The 15,856-nt window shown below is 41.1% G+C and overlaps 1 protein-coding gene across 1 annotated transcript in view; it reads right to left on the reverse strand.

Moving 5' to 3' along the window:
• The window catches only part of SNX27 (sorting nexin 27), a 2,194,393-nt gene that overhangs the window by 280,740 nt on the left and 1,897,797 nt on the right, over positions 1-15,856 (reverse strand). The window contains exon 11 of the mRNA XM_044079208.1: positions 12,382-12,444. Coding sequence (XP_043935143.1) covers positions 12,382-12,444 — 63 coding nt within the window. The remainder of the gene's footprint in view (positions 1-12,381; positions 12,445-15,856) is intronic.

The raw sequence follows: 15,856 nt of genomic DNA on the forward strand, positions 1-15,856 counted from the left end.
AACTGTGTGATGCATGGTTAACACTGAAATTACTTGGGGCAGAAAGGAAGATTAGTCCGAAGCGACACTCTGTGAAAGATTATGTACATTTGACACAAGGCCTTAAGTTCAATTATTCTTCATGCTGAAGTAATAGCCACCAGAAAAAGAAACTTCCACGAGAGAAATTTTATGTTACAATTGGCTGCAGGTTCAAAAGTGGCTTTAGTTGGTGCCTGCAACACGAGGGTGAGGTTCAAAAGCAACAGGTTCTCTAATGGGGGGCCTGATGTGAGAAACCCCTTTCAGAAAAGTTTTGCAGAGGCGATGCGAAATCAAGGAGGTATCCCCGAAGCCATCATGAAAACTGGAAATAACAGCTAGGTGAACCCGAAGAGTAGAAGCTGCTAGTCCAGACTGTAATAGGCCGGAGAGGTAATGGAGTACATCACAGACTGAGACTGAACCAGGATCTATGTTACTATCATGAGCCCACAAGCTAAATCTCTTCCACTTGTTATGATACAATTTTCTGGTGGAAGACTTATGAGAAGCCAGAAGAATGTTGTGGACAGGGGAGGAAAGAGTCTTCTACGTGGCAATTATTGAAGTGAAGAAACCAAGCTGTCAGCTTGAGGCTGGAAAGGTTTGGGTGTAGTAGCCCATGAGGGTGTGACAGTAATTCCAGAGTTGGATCCAGAATCCATGGTTTGCATACTAGATTAGGCCATAGGAAGGGAAGCCAAACTTGCAGGGGCCAAAAAGGAGCAATGAGGATTACTTTGCTTCTCAACTGAATTGCTTTGTCAAGAAATGCAGGATCAATGGTACCGGGGGGAAAAGCATAGAGCAGTCCCGTGGGCCATCGTGTGTGAGTGTTTCCCACAGGGGTTCCCCCTGCAGGAGGATTAGGGCAAAGTAACTTCTGCACTTGTGATTTATGGACGAGGCAAACAAGTCACAGCAAGGCTGGCCCCAGCAATCAAATATAATTGATGCCACTGATGGCTTGAGGGACCACTCGTGTGGTAGAAGAATACACCTGCTCTTGCCTGCAATCACGTTGGAACCCCCAGGAATGTGCATTGCTGTAAAAAAGCGGTTGGAAGCTATCGCCCATTGCCAAATTCTTATGGCTTCCCGGCACAGAGGCTAGGATTTGGTTCCCCCTTGTTTGTTGATGTACCAGACCACTGACATGTTGTCTGTCTGAATAGCAATAGTCCCTGACGGAAGGGCAAAGTGGAATGTTTGCAACTCTTGCAACTATAGAAGTACTGCCCTTAGTTCCAGGACATTGATATGGAAATTGGCCTCTGCAGATGACCAAGTGCCTTGGACCTTCTGTCCCTGAAAATGCCCCCTCCCACCTAGTCAGGGAGGTGTCCGTGGTCGCTGTGGCCTTGGGATGTGGGGGCGAAGATGGTCGACTTCATACAGACATGTCTGGCTGCATCCACCAAAGTAAGTCCTTCTTGCATAGATTCGTTAAAAGAATTTGGAAAGATAATGGGTGAGTTAACACTAACAACTTTGTTAACAGAAGCCACTGAAGTCTTCTCATATGTAGTCTTGCAAGTGGGACAGTTGTTATTGTTGAAGCCACTGACCCCAAGATTTGAAGGACTGCCCGAGCAGGCACCCTGTCTCGGGGAAGTATCACTTGGATCTGAGAAACAAGTCTTTCCAATCTGTGATGAGGTAGGTTGACTGTGCAAGATAGTGTGCTCAGCGTTGCCCCTATGAATTTCAAGCACTAGGCTGGGGTCAGGTGACTTCTCCATATTTACAGAAATCCCTAAACGCTGTGCTTGTAGTAGGGTGTACTGTCGTGCCATTATCAGCAGACACTTGGTGGGAGCGGTGAGGCTCCAGTTGTCTAAGTATGGAAACATCCGGTATCCCTGCAGGCTCAGGTGAGCTGTTACCACTGCCATGCATTTGGCAAACATACTGGGGGCTGCAGAGAGGCCAAAGGGCAGTGCACAAAACTAGTAGTGATTGGCTCCTAGTCGGAAGCGGAGGAATCTTCTGGATCGCTTGTTCATCTTAATGTGGTAATACGCATCCCGAAGATCTATAGAGCACATCCTATCGTCTTTTTCCAGGAAAGGAAAGAGAGACTGAACCGTGACCATCTGGAACTTTGTTTTCTTGACAAACTTGTTTAAAATATTGAGGTCCAAAATGGGTCTCGCGTTCTCTGTTTTTTTTGGCACTAAAAATAACTTGAGTAGAACCCGGATACTCTCTGGTCTGGTGGGACAATTTGGATGACTCTTTTTGTAGCAGCTTTAGAACCTCTTGAGCTGTGGCTTCCCCTGAACATCAGGAATATGTTTTTTGCTGTTTTTCCTGCGTGTCCATGATGTCTGGGGCTCTGCATTCTTCTGGGATGGGCACAGGCACTTTTGGGGGTGGGGGGGGGTGAAGTTTGCACTGAACTTGTCAGCCAGGAAGTTGGCAATGTCAGTTGGTTCAGTGTATTTTTTGCCATTTTGCACTAGCTCAAAGCATATCTGAGAGTTGCCACCTAGATTTTTGACATAGCTAAAGAAGGCTTTGTGGTTATCTTTAGAGTCCCTGGCAATTTTTCTTTCGAAACTGGCTTTGGATGATTTTATGAGGGATCGTAGTTTCTTGCTAATATTGATCAGTGATGCCTTTTCCTTTTTGGGATTTTGCTCTACCATGTAGTAGTTTCCTCCTTCTGTTGTATAGCTTATTTATGGCTGGGGACCGCCAGACTGGTTTCCTCTTTTTGGAGGAGTGAGTCTTGGTTTTACTTGGGATGGCTCAATCCATGCATCCCTGTAGATGCTCAGAGAATGCACTTGTAAAGGATTCTGCGGTTTCTGCAGCATTATCCTTTAGCAAGGGGGCTTTGAAACTTTCCACCTTGGTCTTGAGAAGCATGAAGTTGGCTTTTGAAAAGTTTTTCACCGTAGTTTCCTTGACTGGGGGTAGGGTCAGGATGTGGATGTCCAGTGTGATTAGTTTATGATCTGATCTTACCAGCGAGGGGTTTACCTCTGGTGTGGAGCACTGATCCCCCATGTTGGTGATATGCTGTCACTTCTTGTGGGCATGGTGACCAGTTGTTCATGGGCGTTTGAGTTTATAAACTCTAGGAAGCAATGGGCAAAGGAGTTTGTACTCAAGTAGTTATCCCAGTCAATGTTTGGGTAGTTGAAATCTCCTAATATCATGGTGTTAGGTAGGACCCTTTATATTTTCCAATGTTCTCAGGAATGCTGAGTGGGGGTCCTGAGACAAGGTAGGTGATCTGTAGCAGACTACAATTTGAAAAGCAGCTTTGCCCACTGTTAGTTGCACATAGATGGTCTCTGAGGCCTTGTGCTGTGCTAAAAACCTGGAGGTGTGGGTATCCTTTATGAAAATGGATACACCCCCTCCTTTTGTATTTCGGTCCGGGTTCTGGGGCCGAAATATATGGTATGAGTTGTAGCCTGGTAGTGCTGGGGTGCTCTCTGGAGCTTTGAACCAGGTTTCTGTTACTGCACAGATATCAATTTGCTCCATGCTAAGGAGTGCCTCAAGTGCATGCATTTTGAGGTTTAGACTTCTGGCACTGAGTAGCATTACCCTCAGTTTCTGGTTTCTTGTGTTGTTTATGGAGGTGGGTTTGTCTTTTGAGCCTTGCCTAAAAAAGGCACTATGGGGGTGGCAAGAGCCTTGGCCAGTATTCAAAAGCCTAGGGGCGACAGGTGCAAGCCATCTCTGGCGAAGCAGCGTGGCTTGTCGAGCATGTCGTCCCAGGCTGACAGACACTGGATCCCCTTTGAACGACACCAATAGCGTAGCCAGTTGTTAAAACTGATTATTTTTTCTTCGTACTGTCTCATCATTCTTGGTGAGGGCAAGATGCTACTCAGGGTCAGGGTCATACCGGCCTGGGCTACATAAACAGAGAGCTCCTCTAGGCCTCTCCATGTAGTCCAGGGAGGTACATCTCGGGTCGTTCACACCAACATGTACAACAACATAGTCATATCTGTACTTGTTTTTTAGTGACCTGAGTACTTGTGTTATGTGGTGAATCCTGGCAACCGACAGGCAGCTTACAGTAACCTTCTCCTTGTTCAGTCTAGTGAGTGGGACGTCAGTGTGCCTGACAAGAGAGTCACTTATTACTAGTGTATTGGGTGTGTTGTTGTGCCTTAAGGGCTGTGGTTGTGTGGCACAGTGACTTTGTGAAGTATGTGATACGTGGTGGTTGTTTGAGGGTGGAGGTTGCTTGGATGTCTGCTTTGGAGGTCTCTGCTGCTTAGGCAGATTTTTATTTAGAGCCTCCGAGTATGTTTTTTTGTAATAATGTGTGTTGTTTGCTGGTGCATGTATGACTGTTATGTGAGACTGGAAGTGTGATACAAGTGTTTCCCTTCTCCTCCTGGCTGGCTGTTCCAGCCTTGGGTTTTGGCCTCCAGTTTGGCTGTATAGTTCCATCTCTCACATACATTTGTGTTTTTTGGAAGGAGGAGAGGGTTGTCCATGTACATGAGACAATTGTAACATTGCCTCAAGATTCCCAGATTCACCAGCTGGCCTGGAGAGTATACCTGAAACTGCCCTTTGGACATGTCTGTATGGGTAGCTGAACTGTTTTACTGATTCTCCTGTAGGGATGAAATAGGGAGCCTTGTACTATTGTATAGTAAAGGGGGAGGTGTTGTGTTAGCATTTATTAGTACTTACTGAGAGCTTGGAGCAAGTGCTGGGCTGTAAAAAGAAGGTTAGAGTGCTTAATTTGAGAGTTTGACTAGTTCTAAGGGAAAAATTGAAGAGCAGACTTCGTGGAGCCTGGAATAGTTTAAACCTAGCTAACCGGCACTGCGCGGTGTGCAAAACCGCGCAAATGCGGTTTTAAGGCAGGGAGATGAAAGAGATAGGAATTAGCCCAAAACGGCCAATAAACTTCAAGTTGCTGGGCAGTGACCACACCTCCAGGGACAGATAGGCTCCTCATAGCTCCCCACTTTCACTGGTGAACAGAGAAACTTCCTCCTATCCAAGTAAGGATATGGGCAACAGAGGAACTTATACCACAGTCTTGAATTCAGCAGAACCTGAAAACTGGACTAGACTAGCTTAGAAAAGGCAGGAAACAAGATTTTTTTTGATTTTTTTTCTTTTTAGACAGAGATACAATGAATTTTCACAAAAACACTTTAAATGCTTTTATCAGGCTATGCCACCAACAAACAAAGATGGTGCTTCTGTTGAGGCAAACCTAAACTATTGCAGCTCATATCATCTTATTAAAAAGCTTTCACAGAATCAATCACAAGCAACTAACCACCTTCATTACAGAGTAAAACAAAATGTTGACATCTCAGCATGGGTTCCTTAATTTTTTTTAAATTCTCTCTCTTAATCCTTACTGACTATATTACAGACAAGTTAAAGTCAGGAAATGTAGCAACTGTATTTTTCCCGGAACTCACCAAGGCTTTGATACTACCAGTGCTAAGGCACTTGCACATAAATAAACCTCGGTTTCACTCTATTTAAACTGGTTTAAAAGCTATTTAACAGATAAGAACATTCAGAGACACAGGAGGTTCTAGGTATCTGAATATATTATAAACAGAGGTGTCTCACATGAACCAGTTCTTGGATCCATTTTGTTCAGCTTGTATGTAAACCAAATAACAGAATGGGCCAACACCAAATGATCATTCAACACGCAGATGATACAGTTCTCTCATGCACAGATAATATGCCACTCTGGTAGCAAAACACATTAAAAATAAGCTTCCTCATACTGGATAAATGGTTGACAGATTACACTCAAGCCTAAAATGTCTTTTTTGTATACTTCCAGTTCACACCCACACCTCCTTATAGCATCTAGAACTTTACTGGGTCTGTTTTTTTAAGTGACTTTCTGGCAAACATGCAGTATTAGAAAGGGCAAGGTGTTATTAACAAAATGGCACAAATATTGTTAGCCTGGGATATCCTGCAGTCCAGATATTAATCTTTGCTTGCCAGTTATTATTCATATTGATGCTCATAGTTTCATAATTGAGAGACCTACATTTTATTGAAGTATATGGTATGAATCACAAATGTGGGAGACAGGACAAGTCACTGAAAATGCTGGTTTATATCACTCTGAACTGGAAATATTGCTAGTTGCTTGTTAGTAATTATGAAAATAAGCAATACTTCCATATATACTTAAGACTTCAAAAAAGTGACTTACAAACTTTTCTGTGACATTCGTTGAAACCTTAGATGTTGCTAAAGAAAACGGTTCTTTAATAGTTGCACAATAACAGATGCACATTTTGAGAGCTATCTAATATTATTTGTATTGCTAATTATACAATTAAACATGTTTTTATTTTTCTGTAAATATCTTGGTAAATGTGCACTTTATAGAGGAATTTTTTTGTGTGAAAGCTTACGTCTGGTTAACAAAAAAGGTCTAACACTGTATCTAGGCTACATAATTTTCAAGATATGAGCATTTGTGAAAGTTTACAAAATATATAACTTGGGATTTGTGCGCATTACAATATATTACAGTATTTGTGAATGCACTGACTACTAACTGTAAACAATACTTCTTACTGATAACACTGCAATTTGTACAGTTCTAATAGCCTTTAGTGTTCACAAAATATTTACATTTGTTTTAACTTATGCTTTTTAAAATTACTTTTCAGAAAGTCCAGTGGAACGCAAAATTTGTGTAGGCTGCAAGAGATGTAACATTCTACACCACATAGGTGTTAATGAGTTGATATTAAATGCTACAGAAAGCAACTACATTTGACTCCGTTTTAAGTATTAGATAAAATATCCCCACCCAGAAATGCAGACACAGAAAACACAGCATAATTTTAGATGAGACACACTTATCTGAAGACTAGGATCCATACAACCATAAAAAAAAAATCAACTGAGTGTTTATACAGAATACTGCACTAATTACTCAAAGCCAAAAAAATTATAGTGGCACAAGTCCTCCTTACCTGTAACAGTAGATGTTCAAACTCCTGTCTGCCTCAGTGTCACCTTGGGTTACCTGCCAAGTTATCCCAGTACTGGTCAGCTTTCAAAAGCCCCGCTTACTCTCCCCTTCCTTTGACAGGTGATTGGCTAAGCATATCCCAAGAGGGAAGCCTTTCAGCTGTATGGGGAAGAAAGTGTCCAGGTTTTTTCACTTCCACAAAGGAGAATAAAGTACCTGAAGCTAGAATCATCTGGGAAGAGTATATTCACAGCTAATCACACCACTACTGAATCGAAGAGGCTGAAACCCACCTGAACTATGTACAATCTAAGCAGCTTAAAAATATTTCAAAACCAGAGCAGCATAAACCCTTTTAGGACCTCTGTTACTGACCAGGTAACACCTAGAAAATCTGTTGCACTTTTAACATTTTCAAGTTGCAGGTTTTCTTGCCTCTGTAAACACCTGTTGCACATCCTCATGGAACAAGTGCATAAAAAGGTATCAATATAGAATCATCCAGGTTGTCAACTGCAGTTGCTCTACATTGGGGTGTACCATTTTCCCCGATGCTGTGTCAGCAGACCCAATCTGTGAGGAAGCTTGTGACCAATTCCATTTAAAGGAAGAACCAACTTTGCCCGAGTCAAAAGGGGGTTATACCACGATGAACTTGGGTAATTATTTCTGAATTTAAAAAAGTACCTTGGGAATCAATGGAAATTGCACACAGGAACATTCCAGACCATGGGAATTGTACAGCATCAGTCTTCCAAGCATGGCTGCAAGAATGTCTTGAACAAAATTTTTTCAGTTGTCTGTTTTGAAAGAGGCAATCATATCTACTTAAGTGTTTTCCCACAGCTAGTTCAAGTCCTGGAAGACCTCTACATGGAGCTTCTACTTGTGAGGGAATCTCCAGGATCTGCTTAGTTTTTCTGTCACTGTGTTTTGCTCTGACAGAATGTACAAGGCCCGAAGAGTCAGAGAATACTGTAAAGCCACCTTCCAGGCCATCTTTGCCAACCAGCAAAGAGAGTATGACTATCTCCCCTTCCTTGCCTGTTTAGGTACCACATCACTGTAGTGTTGTCAGTGATCACTAGAAGAGAACTAGGAGGTCGATAAGTGGTGAAAATCTTTCAATTCATGAATCAGCAACATCTTTTATATGATTATGTGCTTTGGCATTTCCGGAGGACTCCACAAGCCTTGCACTTGAACTCCCATGGACACCACTCTCAATGCAAAAGAAGAAGAGTCCATCTGGACAGACCTGACCACTGCAGTTCCCGTTTCACAAATCCCAGTATCTAAAAATCCACAAGTACACTTCAAGTACCATTGAATTTTTCTCATGTGCAGTCTTGCTAGCGATACCACTGATGCCATGAGGCTAAGAATTTTCAGGAAAACTCTTGCTGAGGACATCCTGAAACTGGAAGCACAAGGAATATGACAACTACCCTTGAGATCTAGAGTCACAATGAAACAGTGGTCTGGAAAATCCTAGGACCGAGTGTATAATGAGCATTTTGAATCTCGGAGCTTTTACAAAGAGGTTTAGATAGGACAAATCTAGGATGGGTCTCCAGGAATGCTCCTGTTTTGGTGCAATAATTTATATAATTTTCCAAGTGTATCCTCTCCAAATTATTCTCAGAACCTATTTGTCTGAGACTCCTTGCAGACAGGCTTGCAGGGTTGAGAGAGAACCTGGGGGAATGAGAAAGTGGGAGGGGCACGCTGTGACTTGGCATAGTCATTTCTTTCAGGGGGATGATTTTTTTTTGGAAAGGAATCCATCTTGTTTAGTTTTGAGGAATCATCACCTTGCCATTTCCTTTTGGATCCCTGACTTTTGTTTGGTTTGGATTTTCATTTGTTCTGCTTCTTGAAGATAGCACCTTGTTTGGTAAAAAGTCACAGCAGAAACAACAACGTAAGTCAACCAAAAGGTACAGGACGGCATAACGAGTCCTCAGCTTGAACAGGTCCCAGTTTATTAATGAAAACAACACTAATAATCCAAAACAAACAAGTTAATAATCCAAAACAAACAAGTTAAGCGCTTTCATCTGTCTAATACAGACTTCCTCAGAACTGCCATAATAACATCAATATCCTTTTTATATTTAATTTTGGCGCCAAAATCTTTTCAAACTTTTAAAGTAATACCTACCTAATGCAATACATAATACAACAATAATAATCATAAATAAATATATGTTGCTGAAATACTATACTAACACTTATTTTAAATATACAAAACTATCCTTCTACTTAACAATTGTGTATTTACAATATTAAACATAAAATGTTAATGATACTACATGTATCACCTACACACTTACTATGTTAAACATTTTTTAAAAAATTCATTTTAAAAACTTCATAATCTTATCCTTAAAAATGTGCAGTGTGTGTCAAATTGATGCTACATCATTTAATGCGCATATATAGATATATATAAAAAGTTGTATAAGATATATATAAACAATGTTTGGAATGTAAGTAAACAAATAAATAAATAAGTCTATGCCAGGCATAAAAATGGTTTTATACTAATATAATCATTAATGCCTGGAAACCTAAGAGCATCCGTGGATATTTGCCATTTACTCTCTTTCATGGCTAACATACCCTTTACATCGCCACCCTTTATAGTCAGCTCCACCTGATCTAAAATAGTGAACTTAAAATTGTGCATATCCCCATTTTGTACTATATGTCTACATAGGGCATTCTTCTTGTCTTTCTTCTTAATACAATACATGTGATCATATATACAACGTTTTAACTGTCTTTCCGTTTTTCCTATGTAGAACGCGGAACAAGCCTCACAGGTGGCAATGTATACCACGAATTTTGTATTACAATTTCCTGCTCTTCCCTTAATATATGTTCCATTGAAGTTTTTTTAATTTAAATCCTTCTTTCTCATTTATATACCTACACTGTTTACATGCACATTTCACGGTAGCTTTTCTCTTTAATCCGTCGTTTTGGGTATTACTTTCAATCATCCTTTTCAAATTTGGACCCATTTTGTAAACAAACTGAGGAAATGTACCAACTTTCTGTGCTATATTTTCATCCATAGTAATTAACTTCCAATGTTGTTTAATAATATTCTCTATAAACTTCACTACAGGTGAATACATTAATACACATACCCTACACATTTGATCTTTTATATCCTTGCTTTTTTGTACAATAATATTTTCTAATAGAGGTTTGTACTTCCTGTCCCATTCTGAACTAATATACCTTATTACATCATTTAATAATGGTTCTGGGTAACCTCTTACACTAAACATGGACCTAATATATTGTAATTCTTGGTTCATTATGTCCTTAGTGGAAGACATTCGGGCAGCATGAATACATTGCCCTTTGAATATATTTTTAAACATGTGTGTGGAATGGTTACTACTGAATTCCAAATAGTCGTTCGAAAACGTGTCTTTTCTATATATACTAGATACAAAGCCATCGTCTCCATGACTGATGTAAGTATCCAGATAAGCAATACCTTTAAGGTTGTAGTTGTATGTAAATTTTAAAAAATCTGTTGTATGGTTGAGATATACAATAAAAGATTCAATAAGATCTACAGGACCATCCCATAATATAAATAAATCATCTAAAAATCTCGAATAATACTTAACATGTTTAAAATATTTACAATTAAATAGATGTTCTGTCTCCCATTCTAACATAACTAAATTTGCGTATATGGGAGCACAAGATGCCCCCATAGCAACACCTGTTGTTTGTTTGAAAAATTCGTTCTCGAAAAAGATATAATTGGTCCAGTATTAAACCCATCATGTCAGTCATAAGGTTTATCTTGTCCCATTCTAAATTTGAGAATTTTCTTAAACTGTTACTAAAATATTCTAGACCAATCTCCTTCGGAATGCATGAAAACAGGTCTATAACATCAATGGATAAGAAAACAAGATTCTTGTCCCAAATGTGAGTTGTCAATTTACTAAGAAACACCCAGGAATCCTTAATCAAATGGGAAACATTACTGTATACTGGTTTAGCCCATCTGTCTATGGCAACTCCTATCGGAAAGGTTTAGGACTTGCTTCCTGAAATAATCGGTCTAAATGGAGGACTTTCCAAATTTTTGTGTATTTTAGGAATACCTACAATAGAAGCCAATGTAGGATGTTCTACCTTCAAAAATTGATACAACTCATCAGTAATCCTATGATAAATATTATATTCTTCTAAAGCCAAATCAATACGTCTATACCCAATGTTGACTTCATTAAGGGAGATGGCTTCGTATTTACCAGATTATCACCAATTATTGTGTAATTAAGATTAAGTGGAAGGGCGTGTGTATTTAATGGTTGGGATTTAGCATCATGTTGTTGTTCTGAGGAAGTCCTAATAGTGTTTGGATGAAAGCGCTAGATCTGTTGGTAAAGATTGTTGTTGGTTGACAATAAAAGCTTGGAATTCAGTTGCTGTGGCCAGTGGTTCTTCTGTTGTTAATGCTGGACTCTTGGCTATCTTGTTTGGTGTGAAATCCATCAAAACAAGCTAGACCACATCTTCCTAAATAATACAGTTAAATTTACAACTTATGATGCCCAGCATTATGACTGTCTCATCAAATAATGAATGCTCAAAAGACCAAAAGAGCAATCTTTTACACTGAACCACAAGGCATTGAAAAAAATTGTAGGGGATATATTCCCCTGCACCCCACACACCACCTGTAAACAATATATACCAACTCCAAGCCTGGACAACAAGTGGGAGAGGGTAAATTCCCAGACACTGTTGTACTGTGATGTCATGCTAGAGTGGCCAGTAGGCTGAAAAACTAAAAATGAGCAATCACTCTTTTGAGTGTTCAATCTTACGGATTGTAACCACTCACATACCACTTGAAATTACCATCCCACCCAAACACTGTGCTCAAGCTAAAACAATATAAATAAAAAACTGACAAATCTACAAGTCCACCCCCTTATCTGTAAAGATGAATTATCTCCGGTCATGAGCTACTGTGGTTCACATTATTAGCTACTAATCTGGATACAATTAAAACACCATTTGGGGCCACTTCTTCCCTTTCAAGCATATCTTTACTATTGCAGTACAAGTTCAGCTAAATTTACTGAAACACTCTAGCAGACATGAAACTTGTCTCAGAAAACAACCAATGCACTGGCTCCAATACATCCTTTCAACTCTTCAGTTACAACTGCTAAAAGCAACCTTAATGGCAAAGATCAAATTTTACAGAAGGCACAGCTACTGAAGAAAAAAATACAGCCTTCATGGCTATCACTGTAGTTTTACCATTTTTTTAAACAGCAATATACTTTACCTCACTTTAGAAATCTGGGACTACTGTAAGTGCTTCTTGTACTCTACAAGAATCTCACCTTGTTGCAAATACTGTCTTTACTGCAATTCCGGTTATCCTTGTCTGTTGTTTCTTCTACCACCTTTAGATGGGGGGTGGGGGGGGGGGGGGCAAAAAAAAAAAAAACACAAACGTTTCAATAAGCACAGTAGGAAAAAGCACAGTAAAGTTAACCCAGTTTTTAGGCAGCAAAACAAAATGCTATGCAGTGTATACTAGCAATGTTAACTTTCTGCTGTCTGTATATATTTTAAAGAATGGAAGGTGGCACTGTGATTGTACCCCCCCCCCACTAAAAAAAAAGACACAAAACCATCATTCAGTTAATACAGCATAGGTTTTACTTCAAGAAATTTAAGGTGCAAAGCAATTTATGCCAGCCTAGCCCTTCTCTTACAATGGAACAAAATACCGTATGAGACCGAGTCTGTTCCAACTTTGAGGGATTTTAGCGAATCACTTAAGCACACGAGATATCTCCTGTTGTCACTGTTCCAATACTCATGGTTAAACAAGGACTCCCCATCTGCCCTGGAAATCCCAGTAATACTTGTGTACCTCAGAGCAAAGCACTTCTTGTTGTTTTTTTCCCTCTTTAAAGTACATATCTGCATTTACAGCTTAATTTATTTCACTTTCCTATGCTAAACTTCGTATAGCTTTCTCAGACTCTTTTCCTGCTTCCTCACCCCCCCATGGTATAAAGATATATATATATATATATATATATATATATATATATATATATATATATATATATATATATCTACACACACACACACACACACACACACAGGTCTACTTTCTTTGATTGAAATACCATTATTTCGAACAAAGAAAGTACAACTTCAACGAACATGCACTTTCGCGAATTCCGGTTCAGCAAACTGGCATTTTTGGCAATGGAGGCCTTAACTCCCTTGGGGCCCTGTGAGATGGTTTCTGGGTCAGCAGCATGGCTTTTGTAAAGAAATTGGTGTGAGTCAGAAACCCTGTAGTACCCGTCAGGCTTAACTGGTGCTGGGGGTAGAGAGTCCGGGTCAAGGCAGGCCTCAGAGTAAACATCATCTAGGATGTCCAAGACAGGAGGTATAGCCAGAGGCCTATGCTGATGTAACAAGAGAAATTCCCTGAGCCTTTTCTTGGAATCTGAATAATCCTGGCCTTCCCAGTGGAAGTGTTCCCTTAAAGTATGTAAAGTTTCCCCAAATGAGTAATCCTCAGGGGGGGATACAGAAGGGATGGACTCCTCCGCATCAGAGTCTTCAAAAGGGGAGTAAGAATGTTCCTCATCATCAGAGTGCTCTGAAATAATGGAGCCCTGGTCAGAGGAGGGGGAATCTTCCTCCACTCTGGGCCTTTTGTCCGGTGGGGGCTGAGAACCTCTGATTAGAGTAATTAAATCCTCAGCCATTTTAAGCATCTGTTTCTTAGGCATGGGGTCTGTAGATGGGCCCTGTGTAGCTGGTCTCTTAGGGTGCAAGGATGCTTTAGACTTTGTGAAAGCCTTGATGGAGAAAGAGGAGGAAGGTCAGAAGACACCTTGAGTGGAGGTGGACCTGTCCACATTCTGAGTTTCAACTCCAAGAGTGGCTTTGGTATCTGTAGTCGGGGTGTGGGCCGAGGAGCCTGCGACCGCAGGCACAGGAGACACCATCAAAGAAGTGTCGTCGGTAATCAGGGGCTGCGTAGGCGCCTCACTGAGAACCAGACCACGTGTAGTCGGCTTTGGCGTGGTGTCGGTAGAGGCTGCGGACCTCGTGTGTCGGTCCTTGTCTTTGCGTTTTTTTGGACAAAACCAGAGTCTGAGTATCCGACGACATAGTATAGTCAAATGCTTTCCCAAAATAATGCTGGGCGAACTCCGCCTGACGCTTAATAGTGCGTTTGTTGAATGTGGCACAAAAGCGACAGACCGAGACGTCGTGATCTGGGCCTAAACAAGGTATACAGAGGGAATGGAAATCCTTATGCGGTGTTTGCTTCCCACAAGAAATACAATTATTAACTTTGTCTGACATCGGTCTGAGGCAAGAAAAGTTTCTCCAACGGGGTACTTAGCTTTTAAGAAGACTTCAGTTTCCAAATTTTGTAATTTCAGGAGCTGGCCGACCGGCACTTGCGAACTGCTTCTGCTTCGGGCACCGTGCGGCAAGAAAGACTGTAGAAAATGGCGTTGGCTGGTTCCTTTATACCCCTGTCGCACTGACGTCAGGGAAGAAGCGACGACAACCGACGCTGGACCTAGACTTTGGAATTCGGCCGACTGAGGACCCGCCTGACGGCAGGAGAACCCATCTGTTATGACTGCAGCTGTATGCACGATGAACATCAGATGCAATGGCCTATCCATTTAGAAATAGTCTGTTTTGAGATAGCCTTTCCTTGTGATCCTGCACCATATGACACAAAGTTGCTCAGTCTTTTTGAAAGCTTTAGTTCTGTCCAAGTAGAAGCGTAATTGCCTGTGTACGTCCAAAGAATGCAGAATTTTCTCACCCTTGTTCTGTGGATTTGGATAAAAGGTAAGCAAGTGAATGGTTTGGTTGAGGGCCACACTGGACACCACACTTTAGGCATAAATGTAGGGTTTGTCCTCAGAGAAGCCCTATCTGGATGAAAAATGATGAAAGGTTCCACAGCCATGAGTGCTTGTAACTCCGAGACTCGCCTTGCAGAGGTTATTGCTAGGAGCAGAGCGGTTTTCCAGGATAAGAAGTTTATATCTGCTGTTGATGCTGGCTCGAAAGGAGGCAGTGTGAGTTTTTCCAAAACATAATTGAGGTCCCAGGCCGGAATTGGTGCTCTCCTTGGAGGCCTAATGTTTTTGGCCCCTCTGAGGTACTGCCTTATTAAAGGATGAGAAAAGATAGGTAGTTCCATATTGTAATGGGCTGAAATGGCAGAGGCATGAATCTTAATTGATGAAAAAGAAACGCCCTTGTTCAGCATCTCAGTTAGGTATTGTAAAATCTGAGGGATATTTGGTACACACGTGTCAATGCCTTGTTACTGGTTCCATGCACAGAATCTCTTCCATTTTTCTGCATAAGATTTTCTGGTACTGGGCCTCCTGGCCTCCAAGATAACATCCATAACAGCTTTTGAAAGAGGAGTGTTCTGAATGGCTACATTATCTGCCATGCTGCCAGATTTAAGGTCCCGAGTTGGCTTTGCAGGATCTGATTGTTTTGTTGGGTCAGCAAGTGAGAAGTTTGAGGCAATATCCATGCTGGACCTTGAGATAAGCTCTTTAGGATTGGGTACCAGTGCTGGCATGGCCAGTCTGGTGCAATCAGTATCATTTTTGGGTTCTCTTGTCTGACCTTTAGGAGTACCCTGGGAAGGACAGGCAGTGGAGGAAAGGCATATACTGTTAGATTTTTCCAGCTCAATGACATGGCGTCCACTTTCCATGCTTGCTTGTGATAAATCCTTGTGCAAAATCTCTGCAATTGGCAGTTGTGAGGGGAGGCAAATAGATCTATGTCTGG

The sequence above is a fragment of the Protopterus annectens genome, chromosome 8.part0 (assembly GCF_019279795.1).
Source record: "Protopterus annectens isolate FY-2018-M chromosome 8.part0, PAN1.0, whole genome shotgun sequence".
Lineage (NCBI taxonomy): Eukaryota > Metazoa > Chordata > Ceratodontiformes > Protopteridae > Protopterus > Protopterus annectens.